Source organism: Pyrus communis, chromosome 14 (genome assembly GCF_041283825.1).
Source record: "Pyrus communis isolate YQ-2024b chromosome 14, ASM4128382v1, whole genome shotgun sequence".
NCBI classification, from domain to species: Eukaryota; Viridiplantae; Streptophyta; class Magnoliopsida; order Rosales; family Rosaceae; genus Pyrus; species Pyrus communis.
This window is the reverse complement of record NC_142578.1, coordinates 18,854,645-18,867,995: the sequence shown is the minus strand read 5'-3', so window position 1 is coordinate 18,867,995 and position 13,351 is coordinate 18,854,645. Positions and strand designations below refer to the sequence as shown.

Here is a 13,351-nt window from a genome sequence, read left to right as displayed (position 1 = left end):
TATACTCCAAGGCATTATTCCTTGACGCCCAATGCCCCGTTGTGTATGTAAAGGGGGTTGAATACCTTTCCTTTTTTCTCCTATCAAATCAGTCATGCCCACTCAAGGTCAATATGAAAAATCAGTGAACTGAAAATATTCGTAATGAGTTGTGCAAAAAGAAATTAGTAAACCCCAACTGGAAGCAAAATTTTTAATCATGTGGATGTGTGTTTTATTAAGTAAGACCAAGAAAAATAGTATAACTAGTCCCAAGTTGGGACCAAAAGTTTTTGTGACTTTAATGAGGTTATTCCTATATATAGAGTATCACTTTAGAGAAGTTTTAATGTACAATTTTTATAGCTAAAAGGGTCATGTGAGAAAATTAAAACTTCGTGACCTATTTTGAAAATCACCCTAACTTGGACAGTGCAAAATGTAGTTAGGCCTTTTTTTATTAGACTAAAATCATAATTTAGAGTTTGAGGTATAGCTAACCCAAAAAAAGTAGGATTGATTTTTAATCGATGGCTTGGACTTTATATTTTTGCCAATTGTTACGTGATGAATTTCTTATTAACATTGATCTCATTCATTTGCATTGTTGTATTTTAAAATTTTATGTACTATATATTTAACAATGTAAAAAAACTAAATTGGATCAAAGTTAAAGGTACAATTACGAATAAATGAAAGTGCACAAACTTATTATGTATTGTTCCTTAAAAGAATTTACTTATACGTGGCACAAATAAATATACAAGATTTCATAATTCAATTTGCAGAGCTCTGATCCAAACCCTAAACAATATAGAGGATGATTCTCTACTCTCTTAATTTCTCTACCCTTTTACACCTTCGTACTTAAACGGTTATAGTTAAATCACGTCAATATAATAAGTGAGATAAGAGGATGGAAGGGAATGAGAATAGAAGAGTAGAAAATCCTCTTCCAAACAATATTCATGGAGACAATTCTGCTGACAACAAGCAGGGAGCAGGTTGAGGGACGTACGTCTCGCAACTGTGTCGTATGTGGAAATTAATTAGATGATCGATCCAACACAAATTGCGATTGACTGACTGCGCCCAATACAGTTTACATTGATGTGACCTGGGGGGAAGTCTGAATTCATCAATTAACACACAAAAGCAGTTTTAAAAACAAACAAAAAAAAGACTAGGCAGTTTTACACAACAGTTACTCATTAATACGTATGCACTTTTTTCTAGGGCCTTTATAAAAACCACATCAACATATGTAATTCTCATCAAATTCTCTGCTTGCTTGCATCGAGAGAGAGAGAGAGAGAGAGAGAGTGTGTGTGTGTGTGTGTGGTGTGGACTAACTTTTCGAACTTATAGTTGATAACAAAGAAAAATGTTTGGAGGGAAATTAACAGAAGCAGAAAACAGAAAGAGACAGGGTTTGGTGTTTAATATTGTCTGCTGGCGGCAATAACCTAATGTCCAAGGGTCACAGGCTCCAAACTGCAGTTAACACATTACTGTCTCTCTCTCTTTTGAGAGAGAGAGAGAGAGAGTGTGTGTGTGTGTGTGTGTGTAAGGTAGAGGTGAAGTGAACAGATGGTTCATTTCAATGATCCATAAGTTAACATGCGTCAATCTCTCAGAATCTTTTTTCTTTGGTTAAAATCTCAGAATCTGAGATGTAGGCAAAAGGCAAAAGGAATATATAAGAGGGATGAGGGACTTTGAAACAAAGATTAGACGTATCATATGATGGGGGGTAGGATGCATACATGATGTACCATCTATCTCTCTCTCTCTAAACTGCTTTAATGAAAAGTCCCATGGCAATCGGCAATCACTGAGGTTTAGAGAGAGAGAGATTGAGCAGTGTCAGTGCCTGGCTTCATGGGTCATGGGTGATAGTTGGCACGTGGGAGTCAGTGAGTTAGTGCCCCTTCTAGCTAACAATTACAAAAAATACACACAACTACCTGCCATCTAGCTACTTCCAACAAACAAAATCACAGCCTCTCTGCCTGCTACTACTTGTCACTGTTGCTGCAATTCATTACGTGTTAAGAGAGAGAGAGAGAGATGATGGAGGGCATGATAGTGTGGGAAATGATACATGGGTTTGTGATACGTGTAGAGTAGTGGAAGTGGGTAAGGCCATGGACACCGTTTGTACTCGATGGTATGGGTCTAAGCCGTTTTCTGGTAAAAACATAAAAAGCTTCTCGAGTCTCACTTTTTGTGTGGCTGTGTGTTGGGCACAGCTACCTGCTGCGTACTGGGATGGATTGAAAGGTCAGTTCTCATATGTCATGTCCCTCATCACATGCACCACTCTTACTCGTCTTGTCAAATCATCATATATATGTGGAATCATTAAACTTCGCGTTTACCGGCCCTTACCCGAAACCATCTATAGTTTTAATAACCTAGTTATATTTTCAGATACAAAATTATTATTTGTACATCCATGCATATGCATGCCTGTACGTATATGTATACATACGGTATGTAAACTATACGTATCAGTGTACATACAGTATGTAAACTACACGTAGCACTTTTATCATTTTTTTAAGCACTTTTATCTTTTAGTGTTCAATTAAAGTGTGATGTGCTATCTCAATGTCCATTTTGTTAAATGACTCCTCTTTGATTGGTTCACCAAAATGGTCATGCAATTTGGGCAAAAACATAAATTTTTTCACTTCTCACACCACTGTCACTATTGCATTGTTGTCGATTGAACGTAGTCTTAACGTCTTGTAGGTACAAAATATAAACGACTCAAATGCGACCCATGCTTCCATGATTAATCCTTCGGGCTTTGCCTTGTTCCGTACACTATTTTTTAATTCACCCAGTAGTCTGCATCAATAAACAAAATAATGTGTAAAATTAGTCAAATAGTACATACTTCACGAACTAAAGTATTTATGGTGCTTAAATACCTTTCTATTGGATATATCCATTGATAGTTGACGGGTCTGGCTAGAAGTGCCTCATCCGACAAGTGAATCATGAAATGGATCATGCTTGTGAAGAAAGCTGGAGGAAATATTTGTTCAAACTTGCAAAGCACTTTAATAATATTGTCGTGCAACTGTTTAACATTGGATTTGAGCAAAGATCTTGCAATTAATTGAGAAAAATATTTCGCCAACAACATAATCGGTTTCCCCACATCTTCGGGCAAGCGGTGTCAAATTTTCACTGGGAGAAGACGTTGAAGTATCACATGACAATTATGACTCTTGAGGCCTGAAAATTTGCCTTCATGCATGATTGCACAACGACTGATGTTTGAAGCATACCTATCCGAAAATGGTATAGAAGATAGAAACTGCAAAAACTTTTTCCTTTTATTCGATTTCACCGAAAACGATGCAAGCTTCTTTCTGGCTATGTCTCCGTCCTTCGTCATCCATAAACCTGGCCTAATGCCCATTTTTTCTAGATCAATCTGAGCTTTTATTGTGTCCTTTGTTTTTCCCTTGATGTCTAGTATAGTTTCGACCAGTGTATCAAACACATTTTTCTCAACATGCATTACATCGATGTTGTGTCTCAACTTTAATTTGGACCAGTACGGGCGCTCGAATAACTTCGTATTGTGTGTCCAGTTCAAATGTATGTCTGGTTTTGTCCTATTTAGGGATTTTTCCAATAGAGCAAAATCCAAACGATTCACCTGAGCCACAATTTTATCTTCGAACCATTCTCTGGGTCTTGGGTGAAGCTCTATGCCATTGAAGAAGGCTGTCTTGTTCTGATGCCACTCATGGTCTCACGGCAACCATCTACGATACCCTAGGTAACAAACTTTTCTCGCGTGCCTACTAGACGTTGTGTTCTCTTTGCAAATTGGGCATGCATAATAATCCTTAGTGCTCCACCCAGACATCATAGCGTACGCAGAAAAATCGTTTATAGTCCACATCATTGCTGCTCTTAAAGTGAACATCTTCTCGGTAGATTTATCGTACGTGGGAACACCATTTTCCCATAATTCTTTTAGTTTATCGACTAACGATTGTAAATAAATATCAATAGACGTGCCCAGATCTTCCGTTATCAACAATGTCATCATCATATATTATTTTTTCATACACTTCCAAGGCGGAAAATTATACAGAATTGAGAAGATTAGCCAAGTGTTGTGATTTTGGTTTAGAACCCCGAACAGATTAAATCTGTATGTCGCAAGTCTTAATCTAACCTTCTGGGGCTCACGTCCAAAATCGGGGTATAGCCGATGAAACTCTTTCCAGGCATATCCATCTGCAGGATGTCTCATAACATCGTCATCCACTCGTCTATCCTTATGCCACCTCATGTCGCTTGCAGTGTGCATCGACATATAAAATTGCTTCAACCTGAGCTTTAATGGGAGATAACGCATAACTTTTTGTGGAATCTTCGTTGTTCTATTCTGAAAGGTCATTTTAAACCGCGACTCATTACATACAGGGCATTTATCCAACGCTTCATTCTCTTTGTAGAATAAAATGCAATTATTTTTACATGCATGAATTTTTCTTTTCCCAATCCAGTACCACTCAGCACCTTCTTTGCACTTTTATGATCTTTAGGCATTCGATTATCCTTTGGAAACATCCTCTTGAAAACCCCCAAAAAGTAATCAAAACACTGGTTCAACATACAAAACTTTATTTTGCCATGCATCAACTCAATAATGACCATGAGCACCGAAAATCTTTCGCAACCGGGGTATAATTCTTGCTTGGCACTTTTGAATAGTTTTTCATATTTTTCAAATGCTTCACTGTCCATGGTGGGAGGGACATCATCTTTTACTTCCTCATTCGTATTCGAACTAGCGTTTGAAAAAGCATCATTGATAATGTCCATAATTTGTTTATTTGGATCCACAACAGATTCAACTGTCTCTACTTGTCGAGTAATGTGTGAGGATGAAGCACATTATATTTGTTCTCCATGATGATTCCATGTAGTATAGGTCTCCATCATCCCATTTCTGACTAAATGGTATCGAACAATTTCAAAATATTGAATCATTGAGTTGTTAGCTACAAGGATACCGAATTTGAGTTGAACCCCAGTTGTTTGCCATTGAAAAATCAATGAATTGATTTATTCCATCCAAATAATCATCAGCACATCTGTTAGGATTATGCATCTACTGTTTGTCCATATCACTTGCAAACACAAAAAATTTACAAGCATTACAACAACTTCAATTATGACATGCCACCTTATGCCTCTAGTATAGGTCTTATTTCATTCGAGAATGCACAGTTACGTGCTGTAATTTACGATTCCAACACATTAGAGTTGATCATGGGAAAACTTCGGCAGCATCTCTCTGCAGTTCTTCAAGTGCATGACGTAGATACAAAAAACTACGATGCATCCGAAGAACGCAAAGAGATGCTGATAGGATTTTACTACCTACAAAAGAAGGGATAAAAACACTTAAAAATATTTGCAAGAGTACAAGGTCATCATAGTATAGTAGCTCAAGTAAGGTCATTTTTCACAGGGATTGAATGAATAATTTGTGTAAATACCAAATCTTAATTAATTATTTGAAAACAATGATTGGAAAAGGTTGATTTTGAATTTAAAAATAATAAAAACGAATTTAATTAAAAAGGTTAAAGAAATTAGCAAAGTAAAGAAAACAAAGGAAAACGTTTTGAAAACCAAATTGTAAAAGCCTAGGATTCTGCCATCCCCTAAACAATCCTATGCAATTCTACCAATTACTTATGAATTTCTTCATACATGCTTTGAAGGTTAGGTTTCCTAATACATATTTTCCTCATGATGTTCAAGAGAAAAGGTATATCTAACATGCAACCCGTCTGTGATGTTCAGATCAAATATAAACATGCAAGACTCATTAAGCTTTGTGAAAACCCTTTAAAAAACCATGCAACCCTTAAGAGTGTGATGTTAGCCTTAAGTGAACTTACAATTACTAATCACGAGAAGCCCTTCTCAATTTTAGGGTGATGTTACAACATAAATTGCATTAAATTACTTGTCTAAAAAACCCTAATGATCGCGAATCACTAAGACAATTAGATAGTTTAATCGCGGTGATTAATAATTCAAAGTAAGCTTGCATCCATTCATAAGCAAATTAATAAAATCACATATTCATGCTAAGGCTTATGGCTTCACCCTAGCAAATGGAAATTAGTTATGAACAACTATAAGACAAAAGGAATTTTATTGAAATAGAAAAATGATAGAAAACACCTTGAAATACAAATTGTCAAAGCTTAGCTAAGTTTTCCAAATTGATGCCTGTGTTCTCCCACCCCCCCTCCTCTTTCTAATGGCTAAAAAGCCTTATTTATACTACTCCAAATCAAAACCCTCATAGAAAAGGTTTTCTAAAAACTAGGAAATAAAATAATAAAAGGGTAACTAGGAATTACATTCCTATTATGACTAGGAAATCTGCCCAACATAGAGATAACCACGTTTTTACACCTTCAGGGCTTCAAAACAGGCCCAAAACTACTCAAACTAAAGATTAGGATCTCCTCTTCAAGTTCCAAGAAGAGCCCAAGTCCAAAATCCATCTTCTTCCAGCCCAAAAGTTGCAAATAAGCTCTACAGCCCAATCTGCCAGCATTGCACGCTGAGCATAAATTAATATTCCATGATCAGATGCTTCGAAGTAAAATTATGAAATTTTGAGACAACCTTCTTGAAAGATTCACAAACCCGCTCCAATTGGAATCACTAAAAAATTCCACCGTTTGATTACTTTATGCTCAAAACTAGGGGTGGTTCGGTATGGGATCCCATACCGAAACCCTTGTCCCGATTCCCAAACCGAAATTTTTGGGAATCCCAAATTCAATACCAATCCCAAACCAAATTTTCGGGAATCCCGAAATAATTTCGGGATTTCGGGACAAATCGGGAATCCCGAAATGTTTTTGGGCTTTTGGACTAAAATTTGACATATTATGTTTTTGGGCTAAAATTTGACATATTATGTTTTTGGGCTAAAATTAAGTTTCAATCTACCCACTACCCATTTGTGCACAAAGTTTCAATAATAACAAAGTTTCAATTTGGCCACTACACATGCATCATGCATGCAATAAAAATAAATTATGTACCAAACCCAAAACCAAAAATAATAGTTACAAGCCAAGGTTTTAAAATAAATAAAGTAACAAACTCAAAAGCAAAAATAATAGTTACAAGCCAAGGTTTTAAAATAAATAAAGTAACAAACCCAAAAGCTAAAAAGCAAAGCTTAAAGTCTATAAATATTGTTGGCCTCTTCGGCCCCTTCGTCCCCTTGATCTTGTTGATGCTTGTGGTTGCTCCCTTCTGGTTGGTACTTGTACTCTTCCCCTTGATGTTGATGGTTGAGCCCTTCCTCTTGCAATGGGTGGTCGTGGAGGTAGTGATTGATTTTGACGTTGTTGAACTTCAACTTGGAGTGGTCGAGGAGGTGGAGGTGGCATTTCATTTTCTTGTGTTGTATTCTCCTCACCTCCCAAATTAGCCGTGCCTAAAACAATAAACCACAAATCATTTACATTGAATTATAGTCTAATAGATAATAAATACTAAGAAAATAAAAGAGGAAATTAAATTGTTTACTTACTTCTTTCTATGCGTTCAAGCTCCTTGTAGAAATGGAATTCGTCAAGTGTAGGCTCCTTATAGAAACAAAATTCTTTTCCTCTAAGCCAATCACTAGTACACACTAAAGCCTCAACCGTTTTAGGTGTTAAGGAAGTTCTAAAAGGATCAACAACTCTCCCACCAAGACTAAAGGCATTCTCACTAGCAACGGTGCTACTAGGAAGGGCCAAAACATCCTTAGCAACTTTACTAAGAGTTGGATATTGAGCACAATTTCCTTTCCACCAATCCAAAAGATTGAAACCCTCATATGTTAGGCTTTGATGTGGATCATTGAAATACATATCCACTTCATTGGCTATCTCATTTTGTTGTGCCTCCGCTCTCTTTCGTTGGATCTTCTTTGTCATCCTTGAAGCAACATCAATATCTACAATCACACCCCCCACATCATCTAGTACAACACTTGATCTTTGCTCCACATTTGAGGTAGCACTACTACTAGTACTACTAGTACTACTAGTACTACTACTACTAAGGACCACTCCCTCCTTGTATGCATTATACAACTCGGTTACATAGCCTTTAACCCTTACTTTCTCCTCCCTTATTTTGTCCCATCCATAGCCGAGCTCTTCTAAATTTGTCTCCAACATATCAAATTTGTACCTAGGGTCGAGTACTTGGGCTACAAAGAGAATAGGATTCACCTTTTCAATGTGACCCCAATATTTGTCAAACTTGAGCTTCATTGAGGTAGCCACACTTTGCAAAGTGGCATTAGAGGCATTTAAAATTTGTTCTTGTATCTCCACTTGCAAGACAATCACTGTGCTAAGTATTAAGTGTGACGTTGGAGTAAGGGTTGCACTCAATGTCAAGGTGGCATCATAAAACTTTTTAAGAAAGTGAGCAAAACTCATCGACCTTTCCCAATCATCCACCTCCGGAGGACCCACCCGCTTGGTCTTTCTTGTCACCCCATCAACCTCTTTCGAGACCTCCTCTTTAAGGTAAGCAATAAAAGAGTCACACTCAAAGGCCATCTTAGAGAACACTTCTTTAAACTTGAAAGCACTATTAAGCATCTCATATGTGGCATTCCACCTTGTGACAACATCAAAAGGGATACTTGACATCCTATCAAATCTCAACAAGACACAATATTCCCTAAAAGACTCCAACCTTGCCGGGGATGAGTGTATAAACTTCACACAATTTCTTATGGCATCAATTTCACAACTAAGCTCCGTCATTCCATCCTTAACTATCAAATTGAGGATGTGACAAGCGCACCTCATGTGCAAGTGAGCCCCGTCAAGTAAAAGAGTACCATTTGACTTGAGTCTTCTTTTCATGTATGCAATGGCGGTGTCATTTGCACTAGCATTGTCAATGGTAATGCTAAACACCTTGTCAATGCCCCAATCATTCAAGCAAACCTCTAGACATCTTCCAATATCATCACCCTTATGAGAAGTAACTTGGACAAAGTTTAGGATCCTCTTATGCAACCCCCAATTAGTGTCCAAAAAATGGGCCGTGATGACCATGTAGTTTATCATTTGAATTGAGGTCCAAGTGTCGGTTGTAATGCTCACTCTCAACCCCTCAATCACACTTTTTATTTTAGCCTTCTCTTCAACATACAACTCCAAAACCGCCGCCGCCACCTTATGCCTATTAGGAAGTTTGTATTTTGGATTCAAATCACGAATAAAATCTCGAAAGTCTTCTTGATCAACCACCCTAAAAGGCATCTCCGCTATTATAATCCACCTCACACATCTCCTATCAAGTCTTTTTTGATTGAAAGTGTGAGTGACAACCGGACCTCCCATCCTCGCTTGTGTCAATGTAGGTTGCTTCGGATCCACATTCTCAAAGAGACTAGAACCCGGGCATTTCCTCAAATGCTTAAGAATTCCCGTCGTCCCATGAATTATAGGGTGTGCCGGTACTAAGAGTTTGCAATGCTTGCATTCGGCCATGAAAGATTTCTCCCCATTATTATCGGTGATCGTTACCCTCTTAGCATCATTCCACGCCGGACTTGGACCCTTTCTCCTATTGCCCTTTTTCCGAGGAGGACTCTCCCATTGTCTCACTACTTCTTCTTCTTCTACTTCCTTTTCCCCCTCTTCCCCCTCTTCTTCTATTTGTTCTAATGCAATATCCTCCTCCATATCCGGATCATCATCCCAACAATCTTCATAATAATCATTATGCAAATAATCTTGAGGTGAGGGAGTGCCTAGTTGAAGGGTACCACTAGGTTGGGTTTGTTTTCGTTTTCCTAATACCGAGACCATAGGTGTACTAGATTGGCTACTAGACCCGTCCATCCTAAGTCCTAACAAATAAAATAACAATGCACATTAATATTTATATATCACAACCACAGTTCAGCATATATCCAAATTCCAATCAATAAATAAAATAAATGGTTCAAAAATCTGAGCATTCAACATAATAGGAGGAAAATATATTGGTTCAGTTACACAGCATCAAAACACTTACTAAGACAATTGGAGGAGCTATCACCACAAGTAAATAATATTAAATGCAAGAAACAAGAAACAAAAAAGAATGTAAGAACTTACGTCAATGATTTCCCATTAAAGACAATTGGAGGAGCTATCGCCGCAACAATACAAAATCCAATGTGGAGCTGCCACACGAAAACCGATTAAAATCGGATTGGTAAGTCAAGCAGGTGTATGCTGTCTCAAATCAAGCACTAGGTATCCAACTATATGTTTCATGTTTGTTATCAATGGGAATCCTACTAGATTAATTGTATCTCATATGTATTCTCAATTAAAGTGATGATGTACAGTAAAATAGCACGACGAATAAGAAAATATTGTGTTCCCCTTCAAACGATATTCCGACATTGTTTAAAGTTCTACCCCTGCCTATCTTCCACAGAGCTCATCTGTACCTATCCCGTCTCCGGTCACCTAGCAGAGCTAGTTAAGTGAGTGAAAGAAGAGAGGAATGAGGGGGAATTTGTCGTTTAGACTTATACTAATTCAACGAAGATTTACAGTACACCAAAGATCATGCATATCCTAAACTCCCACTCCCAAGATTTCCAGCAGAAATTCAAGGATTCTAGCTTAAAAATTACAAAGTGAGTTCATAGCAGCAAACAAACATCTAATACGAGGTTTGGTTCCAAAGAAACAACCTTATTGTCAATGCCTCCGAGAATATTACCGTCCATACTCTTGTTTTAGTTCACCAAATTTTGGAACCTGAAGCAAAACGCAGGCAGTCAAATTATCAATAGACATGCTTCCTTAGATTCATGCTTCAAAACAAAACAGAACTTCCACTAAGAAAATCAAAGTCCATCTAAGTGCACTCCATAGAAATGAAGGTCCCATGTAAAGGCATTCCATCACCATCCCTATAGAAAAGAAAAGTGTTTTTTAGGAAGCACAACCACAACCACCATGTCATGCACCATATAACAATCCCACCCTAGTGACTAAGCAGCACTGTTTCCAAAGGCAGTATGATAGTGAAGGCTGGTGTGATGCTGGAAACTTTTAATTTCTATCGGAGTTATTCCAATACACCTTTAGTGCTATGCCAAAGGCCAAAGTGAGTCCAAATCTCTATTATATTCCTTTCTCTTACTATTTTCCTACATAAGCCTTTGATGCACTAAAATTTCTGGTAGAAAAGAGTTGCGAGAGAGTTATAGTGCCAGTTAGAGACTTAGAGTCCATAGGGTATTACTTGATTCGTCCATAATATAAACAGGGCATAATTTAAACATGTGCCCATCATATGCCAAAGGTCTCATCCATTAGCAGATGAGGATACTTTTAGGATAACAACCAATGCTTGCTCTTTGATATTTGGTTCCCAAAAACGTCATTTCAAAAGTATTTTCTTGTCTTAGCCTAAGATCCATGATATTACAGTCAAGCTATTTTCTCTAAAGTGCCAAAAAATTTATGCTAACATTGCGGCTTCTCTGTAATTTCCAGAGGAACTACAATCTTTTATTTACCTGGAAACTAGAAACAAAGCCATCTTTAAACAATTACCTCATTGCACGATAGAGAGGCCTGTACCAAAGAACATATGAAAGAGGGCATCCCATTAGAGCATAGATCGTTGCAAGCAAAAATATTTTAACACCTGCAGTTTATGAAAGTCATCAGAAGATCCAATTAGCGTGATAGCCAGAGGAGCTAAGTTTACCTACAATCAAGTAATAACCAAATATCATTGAGGAAGACTTACCTCCGCCTCTAGATTGAGAGTTCTGTCTGTGAGGGAAAATTGCCCGAGAGAGAGAGAGATCGCAACTCGCAAGTGTCACCGTGTCGGAGACGATTCGTGAAGGAATCGTGAAGGAAGGCTGGAGAGTTCTGTCCAGCGATTCGTGTCGGAGACGATTCGTGAAGGAATCGTGAAGGAATCGTGTCGGAGACGATTCGTGAAGGATGCTTTGGCGTGGCGCCGGTGGCTGGGTGTTGATTTGTGAAGCTGGGTGGTGGTGATTCACTGATTTTTGGTGAAGGAAAGCTGGTGGCTCATGGCTGCGTTTCAACTTCAAGCTACGGAAGTGAAAATTGAAATGGGATCTAACCTAAAAACAAATGAACGGCACAGATTAAATCTAAAACAATGAACGGTTGAAATAATTCTCTTATAATTAAAAAATAATATATATATATATATATATATATATATAATATTTATTTCTATTCGGTATGGGAATACCGAAAAAATGGGGATGTAATACCGAATCCCATACCGAAAATTTCGGTTTGGTTCGGGATGACATACCGAAATTTTCGGGAATTTTGGTTTGGGATCGGGATTTTTTCGGTTTGGTTTGGGATTTTTGGGATTTTTTTCCAGCCCTACTCAAAACAAGTTCGCATGTCTTACATTAAAAATACATAACAAAGTATCAAAATCTCACCAAAATAATAACCAAAATATACCAAGAATAGGGAAATAATATATAGTATAAAATCAACCCATCAGATGCTACCAAATTTCCCACGTTCAAACTTTAATTCGTGAACCGCAAAATAGAACATGTAACTTTGCATTCTCAAACTGTCCAAAATTTTGGGACAATTCAAGAATTAATTGGACTGCAGTCATGCTTCGCATCCATTTGCGAAATCCAACTAATTCTCAAACAAGAAACTAAACTCATATGAACATTGCAAACCATCTTTTTGTCAAGGTTCTAAAAAACGCTAGGCGCTAGTTGGGCGGCGGGCTAGGGCCCAGCAGCTAGGGGATTTAGGTAAATTTCTTGTAAATAAGTGTATATTGACACTTACAAAAAATTATACTTGTATGAAGAAATTAAAGGATTAAGAAAATAAAAGAGCGATAAAATGCAAAAAGAGTATTCAACAAGTCCAAAATTTAAAAACATATTAAGCATATATGCCATATAACCATAGTGAGAAGTATTGTAGAATGACACATGTACAACAAGTTCACAATTTAAAACCACATAAAATGCAAAATAGGAGGAAAATAAGGAAACATAGTAATTGTATTTAACATCCCGGAATTTAAGTTGATACACACCTATTCTATAAAATTAACAAAATTTCAAGGTATAAACATAGGCGCATGTAGGGAACGGGAACTTAGAGTTAGAATAAAGATAGGATATTTTTTTTTAATTTCAATTAAAAAAAAAAAACCGCATAGGGCCGCCTAGAGCCCATCCGTTTTTTCCCACCGTTTTGCAAGAAAACGCCTCGACCACCTTCCACCCAGCGCC

At 37.4% G+C, this 13,351-nt stretch overlaps 1 protein-coding gene across 2 annotated transcripts; it reads right to left on the bottom strand.

The window, feature by feature from the left end:
• Positions 1-7,112: 7,112 nt before the first annotated feature.
• LOC137716778 (zinc finger BED domain-containing protein RICESLEEPER 2-like) lies at positions 7,113-12,271 on the bottom strand. Of its 2 annotated transcripts, none has more exons than XM_088683636.1 (3): positions 11,794-12,271; positions 7,592-9,925; positions 7,113-7,495 (listed from the first exon to the last, which is right to left on the bottom strand). In XM_088683636.1, the coding sequence occupies exons 1-3, from the start codon at positions 11,819-11,821 to the stop codon at positions 7,242-7,244; spliced, it is 2,616 nt and encodes an 871-aa protein (XP_088539762.1). In that variant the 5' UTR covers positions 11,822-12,271; the 3' UTR covers positions 7,113-7,241. The 2 variants fall into 2 exon arrangements, 1 of the variants encoding a protein (XP_088539762.1); XR_015955416.1 differs by lacking the exons at positions 7,113-7,495; positions 7,592-9,925 and adding exons at positions 10,888-10,987; positions 11,637-11,730 and having other exon boundaries at positions 11,836-12,258.
• Between the last annotated feature and the right edge of the window lie 1,080 nt (positions 12,272-13,351).